The 14,498-nt window shown below is 38.4% G+C and overlaps 4 protein-coding genes across 5 annotated transcripts; 3 read left to right on the plus strand and 1 right to left on the minus strand.

Annotated features, from left to right (window-relative positions):
• Window positions 1-141: 141 nt before the first annotated feature.
• LOC130998821 (agamous-like MADS-box protein AGL61) lies at window positions 142-585 on the plus strand. Its single transcript, XM_057924226.1, has one exon. The coding sequence runs from the start codon at window positions 142-144 to the stop codon at window positions 583-585; it is 444 nt and encodes a 147-aa protein (XP_057780209.1).
• A 2,329-nt stretch (window positions 586-2,914) lies between these two features.
• Window positions 2,915-5,904, plus strand: LOC130998823 (uncharacterized). Its single transcript, XM_057924227.1, has 6 exons — window positions 2,915-3,125; window positions 3,813-4,012; window positions 4,859-4,999; window positions 5,077-5,157; window positions 5,337-5,464; window positions 5,838-5,904. The coding sequence occupies exons 1-6, from the start codon at window positions 2,915-2,917 to the stop codon at window positions 5,902-5,904; spliced, it is 828 nt and encodes a 275-aa protein (XP_057780210.1).
• Window positions 5,905-7,082: 1,178 nt separating this feature from the next.
• LOC130999507 (ninja-family protein Os03g0419100-like) lies at window positions 7,083-8,754 on the plus strand. The gene is made up of 2 exons (XM_057925046.1): window positions 7,083-7,741; window positions 8,207-8,754. The coding sequence occupies exons 1-2, from the start codon at window positions 7,096-7,098 to the stop codon at window positions 8,575-8,577; spliced, it is 1,017 nt and encodes a 338-aa protein (XP_057781029.1). The 5' UTR covers window positions 7,083-7,095; the 3' UTR covers window positions 8,578-8,754.
• A 1,526-nt stretch (window positions 8,755-10,280) lies between these two features.
• On the minus strand, window positions 10,281-14,365 carry LOC130999505 (nuclear transport factor 2-like). 2 transcript variants are annotated; one of them, XM_057925044.1, is made up of 10 exons: window positions 14,088-14,365; window positions 13,811-13,906; window positions 13,574-13,711; window positions 13,086-13,365; window positions 12,757-13,004; window positions 12,357-12,525; window positions 12,149-12,270; window positions 11,969-12,034; window positions 11,196-11,262; window positions 10,281-10,894 (listed from the first exon to the last, which is right to left on the minus strand). In XM_057925044.1, exons 2-10 carry the CDS (start codon window positions 13,877-13,879, stop codon window positions 10,608-10,610), a joined length of 1,446 nt encoding a protein of 481 aa, XP_057781027.1. In that variant the 5' UTR covers window positions 13,880-13,906; window positions 14,088-14,365; the 3' UTR covers window positions 10,281-10,607. The 2 variants fall into 2 exon arrangements, with proteins under 2 accessions (XP_057781027.1, XP_057781028.1); XM_057925045.1 differs by having other exon boundaries at window positions 12,757-13,001; window positions 14,088-14,332.
• Window positions 14,366-14,498: the final 133 nt, after the last annotated feature.

Here is a 14,498-nt window from a genome sequence, read left to right on the forward strand (position 1 = left end):
AGAGACATAATATGCATGGAAACTAATTAGATTCATAATAAACTTGGGAAAACAAAGAGTTACTTACCAAGTAGGTTATCCCATCCCCTATATATTTGGGAGCCATCAAATTAGAGAGAGAGAGAGAGAGAAAGAGGCATTATGAGGAGAAGCATCGAAATCAAGTTGATCGACGACGATGCAAAACGACACACGACCTTCACGAAACGGCGGCATGGCCTGATAAAGAAAGCCGATGAATTCTGCCGGCTGTCCGACTCCACGGCGGCGCTCCTCATCTTCTCCTCCTCCAAAAACTGCTACGCCTTCGGTCATCCCGAAGTCGACTCCGTCTTGGACCGCTACGACGACGCCGATTCCTCTTCGGCCACCGGCGCCGGTGGGGAGGAGGCGGAGGCGGTGACGGAGATGGAGAGTAGGATCGGCAATGCGGTGGAGACCGGGCGGTGGGAGGAGGCGGTGCGGGGCTTGGGATTGGATGCCTTCGACCAACTCACGGCGGAATTGGAGAAGATTAGGCGTCAAGTGGCGGCGCTTCAGACCAAATTTGCGGCGGCGCCGGCGGAGGAGACTGGCGGTAGTTGATAGGTTATTTGAACTTTTAAATTAGTTTTATATATTTTGCATTATTCTTTTTTATCGGAATATTTTTTGATAGTTAGGTTATTTGAACTTTTAAATTAATTTGATGAATATCAAAAGGTTGATGAGTGGATTTGTAATTCTGCTTCTTTTCTATTATTTTAATTCTGCTCCTTATCAGCAGCCTGTGTATTGGATTGCTGATTTTTCTTGATGGCTTTGAGTTTTGCTGTCGGAGGACTATCCTTAATATATGAGTTTGTCTTGGCTTTTAGAAAAAAAAATAAAAAATTCGAAGGCTTCTTTTGTTATCTTATTAGGCAATGCAATGTACATTGTTAATTAAATTCGATCTAATTATGAATATACTCTATTTGTTTTTTTTGTTTTTTTGGGGGGAATTGAGGAGAGGGAGCAGTGGGGTTTGAACCCGAGACCTCACTGTTCACAATACTCTATTTGTTATGCATATGTTCACAATACTCTATTTGTTATGCATAGGGCTGTCAAACCTTGCGGGCCGGGTCGGCCCGGCCCAACCCAGTGGGCCTAGGCGATTTTTTGGGTCGGGTCGGGCCGGCCCAAAATTTTAGCGGGCCTTGAACAATGAAGCCCAACCTGGCCCTTTACGGGCCGCCGGGCGGGTCGGGCCAAAAATTGATAAATTAATATATATATATATATATATATATATATATATATATATATAGTTCCAAAAATTAATAAATTAAATCAAATTTAAAGGAAAAAATTGAAGACAAATTCGATGAAATAAAAAGGGCCTTAAACAATCTACACCTAAATTACGTAATTGACTAAAATTAAATGTAAACAATATGAAGTAAAAAACTAATTGCAAAAACAACAAAAACTGAAAACGATTTATTCACAAATGAATTAATACAGTAATCAAATCAATTGGAATCAAATAACAACCACAAAAAATAATCAAAAATAAATAAATCTTTCAAGTAAAAATAATTTAATATTGATTGTTGATTGCTAATTTAAATCATAAGTTAAACTTTGACTCGTCATTGTCGTCAATTGAAGAAATGGACTTAGATTGGGTTGGGTCCATTGGGATTGGCCGATTGGATTTGGGAGGAGATATAAATTTTTGAAATTTTTACCTTCTATACTGACGAGTCGATTTGGGCCCGAAAGCCCGGCGGGCTTTTTGGCCCGCGGGCCGCGTGACCCGGCTGGCCGCATGGGCCGGGCCAGGGAGGCCCGGATTTTTTTGGGCCTTGGAAATCCTAGCCCAGCCCGGCCAAAACTACGGGCGGGCCCATCGGGCCGGGCCATTCTCGGCCCATTTTGACTGCCCTAGTTATGCATATTCGAACCACATAAGCTTTCGATAGATACAAAATCTCTATCGTTAAAACCACATTTAATTTGTATTACCTAGGAAATTAGCAATTTTCATTGATTGAGGAGCTTTATATATATCCCAACCCTAGTTTTTGGGAGATTTGAGGAATTACCAAACTCACCAATTTTTTCACTATTTTTTTTCTTTTACTTATATTTAATTATTTTCTAAACATCGTCAAATTCGATTGATAAAAAAAATATTCAATATGCATCTTAAATTTAATATAATATAAAAATAAATTTAAAATGAATAAGTTAATTTTTTTCTCTCTTTATTAAAATTTATAACTGTTTATTATATGATGCATGATACTCTATAAAAATAATGAGTAATGTTAATTTTCACTATCGAATAATTTTAAAATTTATCTAATAACTATAATTATCATTACACTTTATACAAAGTTGAAAATTTATATTATCAAATTCAGAATTTTATTGAATAATTGATGTATATTATTTTATTTTATTTTAAAAACATGATTTGTATTTGTTTATATTTTGATTTTATTTAATATCTATATTTATTTAAATTTATTTTCTATTTTCGATGTTCGTCGTGCATCACACTAATGGACATAGTAGTCTGAACATAAAATAGTAGCTGCCTATTAATTATTTAGAGTTAAGGAAATTTTCTTAAAAATCTTGCATTATGCATACACTAATGAATCACACTAATAATAGTATTTATTACCTAATTAATTACATCAAATACCCCAAACCGAGCCAAGATTTTATCCCATCGAGACTCCGACAAAGAAAGAAAAAAACGCAGATTACATAAACTCAACGTTTTCTTTCTGCATTTTTTTTGAATGATCGTTTTCATTTATTAACTTTCTTTTTCTAAAATAAAACATAAAAATCTCACATTATAAATGGGTTAATAACGTCGCACAAATTTCTCCCCCGTTGAGTAATCCCCACCACCCGAATTTTTTTGAGACCGATGTGGACGAGGATTACGGCGCCGTTTTACAAGATTCTTGCATGGCTGCGGCGGCGGTCAACGATAGTCAAGGCCCTCCTCGCGGCGGCGGCGGCGCTCTGCGCGGTGGCGACGCTGAAACTGACCCATTTCTTCGTCGCGTCTGAGGCGATCCATTTCCTTGGGATTTTGGTGTTGATTTATAAGCTCACCACTCTCAAAACGTGCTCCGGTAAGATTTGAATCGTTGAAAACGACATCTTTTCGATCGATCTAACGTCGTTTTCGCCGTCAAATGTTGTCTGAAAAATTCATTTTTCCGTTACACTTTGATTTGTGCTGCCAATATAAATTAATTCAAATATTGTATGTTGCATAAAATATTAAAATGTAGTACCACAATAATGGGCATGAACAAAAATTTACATATATTTTGCCAAAAAAAATATACACCAACCTATCGCAGCATTTATTTATGGCAAACTAAGCACTTCAAAAAAAATTGGTCGCCGGAATTTGATATGACATTCTTTCGTTCGATGAGACGATAACGTTTTTCACACTTATATATGCCACGTGCAAATGAACGACAATCTTCGTTTGCACGTGGAATGTCTAAGTGGCAAAACATTGTTGTTTCACTGAATGGAGAATGCTATACACTGAAGAAAAAGAAAAAAAAAAAAAAAAATGGGAGGGTCTGATTTGCTATAAATGATAAAGGTAAGATACAAAATTTGAAATTAATCACTTTGTATACTTCTCGAGCATGTTTTTGTATTATACTCCCTCCGTTCCACTTCAATAGGCTCATTTTCCTTTTTCAGTAAAAAAGTTGTACTTAATTGGAGTGGGACGGAGGGAGTAATTTATTATCAGCATTAGTTGTAATATATATAATGCTTAATCCTGTGTTTAGGGCTCTCCTTGAAGGCACAAGAGCTTACAGCTACATTCTTGGCATCAAGATTGTGCTGCAGTTTTTTCATGGAGCGCGACATCCACACTGTGCTCGACTGTCTAATTCTTGTCTCGACTTTATGGATCGTATATAAGATGAGATTCGAGTTGAAATCAACCTACATCTCCAAGCTAGACAACATGCCCTTGTACTATGTGGTAATAATAAGTTAATGTTTGCATTTTTTTTATTCTTGAATCTTGATAGCTTCCAAAGTGGCTTAATTTGATGCCCTTATGTGTGTTTGAGCACTTTTGGAATACTAACTTATATGGTCTTCAATTTGTTCAATTGTTTATAGTAATGCAACTATGCAAGTAGAGCTGTCAAGAGTGGCCCGGCCTAGCATGACTAGATTCTGGGCCAATTTGAGTTTTTGGGCCGGTTTCAGGTTTTGGAATGGCCGGGCGGCTCCATTGGCAACTTTAATTATAAGTGATTACATTTTGACAGGCCTAGCAATTTGAGCTTTTGGGCCGGTTTCATGTTTTGGACCGGCCGGGCTGCTCCATTGGCAACTTTAATTATAAGTGATTACATTTTGACAGCTCTAGTTATATATGTTGGATTAAATTCTTAATTAATCCAATTAGTGGACAAATATATATATATATATATATATATATGTATATAATTAATGTAAATAAATACTATCATATTATGTATATATTAAATGTTATATTTATTATTTGTTGAGGGACCAAATAATAAATATGAATAACTTGAGAAGTTATAAATATGGGGTCTGGTCCCCGGAAACTGTACCGTTCTGTATTCTTTTCCCATCAAAAGAAATACGCTAAAGAAGATACTGTATTCCTGGAAGATCAAATCTTCATACAGAATTCATTATGGCTTCAGGTTAGTGATTCTGGTTTAATTAATCTCATTTTATCATCATAGATTTTATGGTAATTACATAAATTACTTCTAACAATATATACATGCTCGAGCGCTTAGTGAAGCCGTAGATGGTAAATGATGTTTCGTCTCGTATTTTATAGATTGTACCTTGCGCGATCCTAGCAATGCTCGTCCATCCTCGCACGTACCAGGGGCGTCCCGTGCGGATGCTATGGGCATTTGCTGTCTACTTGGAGTCTATTTCAGTATTGCCACAGCTCAAGATGATACAAAATGCCAAGGTACATAAATTAATTAGGCATCAAATTTACTCTATTTCGTGACTACAAAAAATTGATGTATAGGCTCTTCGTTGCAGATAATCGAGCCATTCACAGCCCATTACGTGTTTGCATTAGGAATTGCAAGATTTTTGGGATGTGCTCATTGGATCATTAAGGTGAGGCATCAAATCAATTTAGTTTAATCTTTGCAAATCACTATATGTATACCATATTCTGTTATTTCCCTAAAAAAAATTTCTGAAAGTTGTAAATTTATCATAATAAAAGAAATAAATTCTTTTTTATCACATCAGTATCTCGGTTAACCCGTTTCGTTGGAACTCAACATTTTTAGGTCTACAAATCGAGCGGAAGGTACTTGTATCTAGTGGGAGCTGGCTACATTTGGTTTCCTATGGTGCTACTAGCAGAAATCGTTCAGACATTCATCTTGGCTGACTTTTGTTATTACTACATTAAAGGGTAAAAGTTGCCTTCGAATTTTCGACAAATTCTGATATACTACTCTCTCCGTCCACGAAAAAATTTCCTATTTTTTTATTTTTGGGACGTTTATAAAAGAACTACATACCTATTTTTGGACTATACCCCACCACTTACTTCTCACTTTTTCACAACTTTCAATATTAATTAAAATACTTTTTCATCATTTTCAATACACTCAACAACTTTTTCTTCACTTGTAATACACTCAACATTATTTTTCTTAAAACTCGTGTCACTCCCTTCTAAGAAGTTCTTTTGTAGACGGAGGGAGCATATAGATATATGTATATTTTCTTGTTGGAAAAATTGATGAAAACTGCAATATTGCATCTCTTTTGATTTTATGCAGCCTAATGGATGGTAGACTTATTGTCTACATGCCCATGCATTCGCATGCGTCAGCTCACTTGGTCTGATTCTTTATAGAATTGGTATTTGAAATTTCGCTAGTTGTAACTTTTTCTTCTCTGTCAAATCTACGAGGGATTGATTTATCCAAATATATGTCTTCAAACTCTAAGCATATGTTATTTATTTATACATTACATGCTATGGAAGTATAATGCAAATTCTTCTTTATTTTTTTCATGCAACCATCTGAAAAAAGCTACTCCCTCCGTCCACGAATTAAAGCCCTACTTGCACTTAAATTTTTGTCCACCAATTAAAGCCCTATTGTGCTTTTTGTACTCTTTTACTCTTGTTCTTTTTCTATATTTACTACCATTTGCCACTAATGGACCCACCTTACAACAACTTTATTATTTTTATATTCTATATTTATTACAATTTATCACTAGTGGACCCACCACACAACACCTTTAACACTTTAGTCAACTACTTTATTACTTTAGTCAACTACCCTTATATTTCACCCATAACACCTTTTTCAGCTTTCTTAGTCTCCGTGCCCACCCTCAAATGGGGCTTTAATTGGTGGACGGAGGGAGTATCAAACAAAACTTCATAGACTGAATTGTGGAGGGAAAAGTTGAGAAGGGATTAAAATTCGAAACTTTGAAAACTACCAAAATTCGATTTATTTTTCAATTAAATCCCGACACGTAGTGAGCTCTCATTAAGCCCGTCAAACAGCACTATAACAAACGGGCCCACAAACGCATCTCTCTTTTTGACACCAAAGCGGGCCCACCAGCCCGAAATACGGCCGTCTGCGTGTGCCACGTGGCGCCCAGCCCGCGACGGCCCGAGTTCAGAGGCCCAAACACACCCCCACGTGTCCCCGGCCCCCTATTCCTCGCGCCAGACACCGGCCCGAGCCTCCCACGAACCGCCACGTGTCGGGATGTCCAGGTTCAGCGTCAGGTGCCGCTCACGTGGCGGTTGGGGAATGCATGCAGAGAATTTTCCTGCTCTCAGTTAATTATGGAATTAAGCGGAATTAAGCGGGATATTAGGGGCCACTGATTTGGGATTTGGAGAGAGGATTGGATTAATAATAATATTAAACTCCGTGGTTAACTCTTAATCCATTAGGTGTCAACTAACCCCTCCTCCCCTCTCTCCACGTGGCGCCTCCCCGCGCTCCCCCGCTTTCTCTCTCCTCGCTGCTTATAAACCTCTCTCTCTCCGCTCGTTTCTCTCTCATGCGTCTGCATTCAACGTTGTTCAAACCTAGTCCAACCGAAAATTTTGAAATTAGAGAGAGAGAGAGAGAGAGGAGAATGGGGGGTTGCGAGGAGCTGAGTTTGGAGCTGTCGATAGGGGGTAAGTACGCGGGAAAATCAGAGGATTTGGGGGAGAAAAGTAAGGAATTCCGCGGGATTAATTGCGAGAGAAGCGATTTGGGCGTTTCGCGATGTGATTTCTCCGGGGGGTGCGCCGAAGCGATGGATCTGCAGAGGAGGAGAGAGATTCAGGCGTCGAGGAGGCAGGAAGCGCGGAGGAAGAGAGAGGAGAAGGTGAAGCGATCGAGAGGTGGGAATGCGGTGGGATTTGTCGACGACAAAGTGTTTCTCGAGGCGCAGAGGTTTCAGGAGAGAGTGCGAGATAGGGAAATTAGGGAGAAGGATTGCTTCATTGAGGAGGGGAAAAGCAGAAAAAATGGAAATGGTGATGAGCTGGGGCTGTCCTTGTTCAGTGAGGAGAAGGGGAGAGAGAGGAGCGGCTGCTTGTACCCCAAGGTACAACTCGTGCAAGCCAAGAGTGATGATTCGGAAAATAGTAATGGGGTGAAATCCTTGGAGCAATGTTCCTCCGCTGCTTCAGATTTTCTCAGCATGTCTCAGAAAGGTGAGAATTTCTTGTATTTTGATTATGTGTTTGGGCTTCATCAGTTATGATTTCATGATATATATTAGTGGTAATTACGCTTAAATATCCGAATTTTCATATAATTTTGATTTTGTACTTGAATTTATTTATTTTTTTTGATAAATTAATGATATTGTAGAATTTTTAGTTATTTTAATTTTCTCATGGTTGTTAAATTGATGAAGTGATAAATTATGACTATCAACTGTGTCGCTCATTACATTAGTCATTTAAGGCTTGTAAATTTTTCCAACCTCTATATGAATTTGGAGACAATCCACAACTATATGAATAATCAAAATGATTTAAAATTTATGTATTTAAAAGTAGAATATTTAATTCAATATATTATGTTACGTTGTGTTGAATTAATAATATTAGTGGCAATTATGTAATGCATTTTCCAATTCATTTCTGATACACATTGGTTGTGCTTATTCGTAGGTGGAAGCAGTAGCGACGCAGGCAGCCACGTGGACCAAATCGACGGCCATGATTCGCCGTCGCAAGCAGCGGAAATCGAGCGTACAAAGTTGGCTCCGACAATGAATCCGCAGCCAACGTCGACGTCTGAGGCGGCGTCGAGCGGCGGCGAAGCTGCGAAGGCGTCGAGGCGGATGCCGTGCGTGTCGGCCACCGGAGACGGGCCGAACGGGAGGACGGTGATCGGGTTCTTGTACAAGTACGACAAGAGGGAGGTGAGCATCATGTGCGTGTGCCATGGGAGTTCGTTTTCGCCGGCGGAGTTCGTCGAGCACGCCGGCGGCGTCGACGTGTCTCACCCGCTCCGCCACATCACCGTCGTGGCGAGGTGATGGGGATCGGTTGTGGCATGGTTTGATTTGGTTTGGTAGGGTAAATGGTTTAGGATTTCAACCTAAGTTTATGTGAATATGGGCCATTTTGGGAGCTATGGCTGTCGACTTCTTTGAGGTTTTTCAAGACTCTCTTTGGTTTTAGGGTTTTAGCTGATATCGGCAGCATAAAATTAAGGTGTTGCTCGTGTTTCAATCGCGTTTTTCATCATTTCTTAACGTATGAAAGAATGTATATTTGGTTGGAAAAGAAAATGTGTAAATTAAGTGGGGTAAAAAGGGATAATGATCTTATAATACGGATGAAGGGTGAAATATCATTTTAAAATTGAAGATATTGCTAATTGAAGACTGAAGCTGTATTTGTGCATGATATTAAATTAGGGGTAATTGCCCCTAAATATATAAATTTTCACAAATTTTTGGAATTGCACACCACCGTTCCACAAAACATAAATTTTGATATTTTTTTGTCTTTCTCCCATGGCACCGGAAATCCCCAAATGAAGAGATGATGTGGACGTCAGATTATCTACGTGGACTCGCCGGACGCCATGTGAAAATGAAAATCAAAGTTTATGTATTGTGGGGCTGAATTTAAAGGTGGTGTGCAGTTTCAGAAATTTGTGAAAGTTTATGTATTTAGGGGCAATTACCTCATTAAATTACTACTTCCGTTGACAAAATATAGCAATTTTGAGACACACGAAAAATAATTTTCTTTTTATTTTTAACTTCTTTTTTTTATTATATAGGGATTTATTTCTTTACTCATAATATAATTTATTATTATTATTAACATAATTTTTTAAATAAAATATTTTTTTCACTTACAATATATTGATTATTTTTATTAGAAAATGTCGTTTTTCTTTAAAACTATTTTTTGTGGATAAAAAGAATATAAGTTATTTTTACGTAACTAAAATTTCTCCATTATTGGGTCGTGTTGGGCTTATGGATTATCAAATATTAGTCCTTAAACGCCCAATATAACTACTGCCCAAATTTCTTCGTATTTTAATTATTAGAATAAGCTATTTAATTTTATTATATAAAAGGACAATGTTTTTTTTATTACCTATAAAAAGAATATAAGTTTTGTTAGCATGCAAATTCACTATTTCATTCCTTTTTTTATTATTATTAATTATAAGAGATATCTAATAATGAAATAAACAATTCACACAGAATCTCTACGCCACATAAAAGTGTGAAAATAACTATATATAGGCAGGATCACTACCCACACAAAGGCAAAAACACTATCTATACGAAAATGGAAAAACTATCTATATACATATGAGATTAAACTCAAGACCTCTTAGAAAGAATAGTGTTTGAATGTCTCACCTTTTGCTACCACTTAAGTTAGGTCTCATTCGCCTAATTCATTCCATCTCGTAAGATCCAAATTTTGAGTAGAAATTAATTGCATCGCATGCCAAGTAAATCTATTTTCTCATTTGTTATATAAATGATTACAGTATTTTTCCCCCTTATAATATGCAATGCAATGAGCCAATGATGCTAACGGTATTCAAAACACTAATCCACACATAACAAACGAAAAATTCTTGTCACGACCACTAAAATTTAGGATAAAATAAATCACCTGGTGTAATAGCAGCAATAGATCAATCTACGAGTAAAAATAATAGCTAAAATAGTTCCTCATTCAGAGACATTATAACACACATAAGTGCTGAAAAATGAATACTTCAAATGCCCACAAAAAAGGGAGAAAAAAAGATGTCTGAAGAATTAAATTCCTTCTCTCCTTGGGCCGTTGACAGTATAAGCTACTAAGAGAAAAAACCTACCCAATCTCGTCTACCAATAAATTTATACCCACAGTGAGGAAACTCAGAAACAAATGAGTTAGAAAGGCCGAAGAATAATTCAGTTGCTCTCGTCGCGCCGCAATTGAACTGCCAGAAAAGAAGATTCCGACGAGGTAAAGACTACAACTTGAAACGGGAAGAAGGGAATAACAGAAACCTAACCACTGACGGACCACCTGGTTCTCTTCAAGCAGTAGCAGAGACACGAGGGGTGGTGTTCTTCGTGTTGCCATTGGCCATCCCAGCAGCTCGGTTGGTACGGCCACCACCGTTGCTGTTGAAGCTTTCGGACCTTTGATATCCGTCACGGTTTGCGGATCCTCCCCGGTTTCCACCCCTGTTGCCAAACTCACTCCTGCCGTTGAAATCACCCCTGTTATAGCCCCTACCACCCCCGTAGCCTCCTCGTCCTCTAACTCCCTCGTTTCTGAACCCAGAGCCCCTTCCTGATTGGAACCTTCCCCTGTTACTTCCTGCCTCACAGAATGCAAACCGTCACAAAGATGAGCAATTATCAGATATGAATGCTCATGGGATATAATCATTCTTCACATTTGACATTGAACTGAGATAAATCTGTGCGTTCCCAAGTTCAACAGTAAGAAAAGACAAAAGAGTAACTAGAACCATAGCACATTATGCAAAACACCAACCAAATAATTAAGGAATGTGAACGTGCAGAGCAAAGAACAGTCCGAGTTTCACAAGTCCAGCACAATACTCAAAATCTTTAATTTTTTTTTTCCGGGGATTTTTTGAACAGATTCCACTTACCACGAGAATTTGTAGACCTCTTTTCCTCAACAAAGGCTTGACGTCCACCAATTGCTACTGGAGAAGCCTGTAATGTGAAGTTAGTATGACCAATGCGGAACAGCAGAAATAACAGATGAATGGCTCAATTTGGGGAGGGGGGGAGGAAGGCTACAATAACATAGGAAACTTAATTTGAAAAATAAGTTAAATAACCATCACGATCTCAGCCTCAGTACCCAGATTAATTGGTGGGGGTTAGTAGAATTAGGAATCAGGGAGCAGGAAGACAAGAGGAATCCTTCTCATTGATGGTTTATGCTATGTGGGGTCCAGAACTAAAGTTAATGATAAACCCTTCTTCATTGATCACCACTAACCAATTTGAATCCAATTGCCATTAACCACTCAATCAAACTCATTGTTATTGCCATAAAGATACTTCACCGAGTTTATGAAGAAGCAGATATTGCATCCAAACATTTTTATGGAAAGATATGATCAGAATTCACAAGAAAAGATCATAAACTATAGTATATAAATAAAAGGCCTAACAACAATATAGAACTGCCTACAGTAATCTGACACAAGAAAAAATTATACCCGAGTAAATCTAGTCACGCCAAAACTCTACAAGCATGGCACAAACTATGAAATTATTTCTCCAATCAATAGTATTCCACAGTTCAAATAAAGTTCACCATTAAATATCAAACCATGTAGAAAAAATAAAAGTACCAACAAACCCATATTTTGTTATCTTATCTTGCACCATAGGAAAGAAGTCAACATACCTCAAGGGCTTTTTGCATAGATGTTGCCTCCTCAAATTCCACAAAGCCAAAACAAAATCCTTGTTGCTGCAGCAAACATATAATACCAGTCCGATGGTGTAAATATAAGATACTGTACAATGGCAATATCCATTATTCGTCCATCTATTAATTAATGAGAAGTAGTATAGTAGAACATACTCTGTTGCTTCTAACTTGAATTCCATCATTTTTTATGGTCCCAAATTTGTTGAATACATCCTCAAGTAAAGCTTCAGTAGCATTCATGGGAAGGCCCTTTATGTATATGGAGAACCCATCAGCTGCATAAAGCAGATAAACATGTAAATTAGTACGTTCTACAATGATTATCCAACCAAAGATGCAGGGAATGCAGCCAAAAACATGCCTTCACCCTCTTGGTTATGTTCATGATCAAAAGAATCCGAACTGGAAACTGGACCATCAGGTGTCGGAATAGGAGTAGGCTTCACTTCATCCAAGCTCTTTGGTGGAGCTTTTCGGAGTGCAGTAGGAGGAGGCGAGAAAGTTGCAGCAGTTTCCTTGAGATGCATCACCTGAAATCATGAGCCGGATTAGGTAAAACAATTGGCTAATTGGAAACATAAAATTCACTCCTGTTATAATTCTACCAAATCGCAAGCAATGGGAAGAAACAAGATTGAAATGAGATGAATCAGGCTCAGATCACAATAGATTATACAAGGTACAGTAAGAAATGTGAGCAACTATAAAGATAGAACATGGGAGTCAGCTTATTTCTTGCAACTGCTTATGGTCACACTTACAATAGAAGCATAAGACTTCTTCGGAGCTTCAGTTTTGGCAGGGGTTTCAACCATCGGCTCTGTATTATCCTGTACCTCATCAACAACCTCCGGCACGGGAACTTCTTCTTCTTCTTCTTCTTCTACTTCTTCAGTAACTGGCACATCCCCATTCTCTGGTGGATTGTACACTTCTCCAGAAACAGCTTCTTCTGCAGATGGTGTGCTCTGCTCAGAAACATGATTCTCCGGAGCTGGAACAGGAGCTGCTGCTATCAAACGGGAAATATATGAGCTCAAACTTGTTATGGAAAGACAAGACATCAAAAAAGCCTGAACAAGTAAATTACCTGGCTCTTCAGGAACAGGCGCTACAACATCAGGGACCAATGCAGGATTAGCATCGAAATTATTCACATATCGGAACATGTCATTCAAAACGAAGTAGCCCCGGTCTTGTGGAGCAAGGAAGAAAGATTGAGCAAAGTGGCTAACTTTGCTGTCTTTTCCTGTTAGATAGCCAGTTACAAGAACGTGAACTCCCCCATTAAATGATTCCTGCGAATCTACCGACTTAATCTCAGCTGTGAAGTCCCAGTAGTTGAGCGAAACAATTTTGTCATTGATGGCCTGAACAGTTAAATTGCATCATCAGCTAAAAACACTTCAAACACCAACATTTTACAATCTCAGCAACACTTCTTTAGCACATGAGCAATTAAACGTAGTTCAAACTCAACCAACCAGTTTACATATAGGAACATGTCATTTACAACAGTTCAAACTCAACCAACCAGTTCCTAACATCAATTCACAGAGAGAGAGAGAGAGAGATTACTTGCATAGTGGTGGTGATGCTCATGGAGCCATCCTCCTCAGGACGACCAAGCTTACTGACATCCTGATAAAATTTGTGAACAAGCCCTGGTGACTTATGCAGTATGTGATAGTACTGCGTCACAAATGCGTTTCCGACCTATCGTACCAACAAAAATCAATCAAAAGCTCAATTGTTTGAAAGAAAAACGCTACATCCCTAACACTGAATAAAAAATGAAATGAGAAGAGAACTCACAACTTGAGCAGTAACCGGTTGCGGAGTTTCCGCCACCGCCACCGCCACCTCCGCCGCTGGTGCTGCCATCACTGATCAACAATCCAAAAATCAGCCCTGCGTAATCGCAAAACACGTGAATAAAATCAGCTAAATCACTTCCGCGAACGTGAATAAATGATAAACCCTAGAGCGTCACGCATCTTCAGTGACAATCAATTCGCACTATTAATAATACAAGAGGTCTATGAGGATTACAAATGATTGGAGCATTAATGATCTCCCGATCGGATCGTACCTGGCTACAAATCGGATCCGAATCAAGGAGCTCGGAGAGAGAAACCGGACCTCGGTTATTTCTCCCTCTACTTCTGACTTCAGCTCCGAATCTCTGAAAAACTCCGGCGAGTGATTCCCGCAGCCCCGGCGGTGGTTTCTAGGGTTTAAGAGGCGAATGCGGTGGAGGAGTGGTGGATCTCGAATGGGAAGGTGGGAAAAAGGGTTTTCTTCAAGATTTAATCAATACGTATATATACTATATATACATATACATGTGTGTGTGTGTGCGCGCGTGTGAGAGAGAGAGAGAGAATTTTTGTGGCATAGGAATAATATATAAATGTATTTAGGGTTGTTGTAAAAAGTGGCATATCAATTTCTCTATAATCATGAACTTTGATTTATTCAATAATTGTAATGCAATTTTTCA

The sequence above is a fragment of the Salvia miltiorrhiza genome, chromosome 8, assembly GCF_028751815.1.
Source record: "Salvia miltiorrhiza cultivar Shanhuang (shh) chromosome 8, IMPLAD_Smil_shh, whole genome shotgun sequence".
NCBI lineage: Eukaryota > Viridiplantae > Streptophyta > Magnoliopsida > Lamiales > Lamiaceae > Salvia > Salvia miltiorrhiza.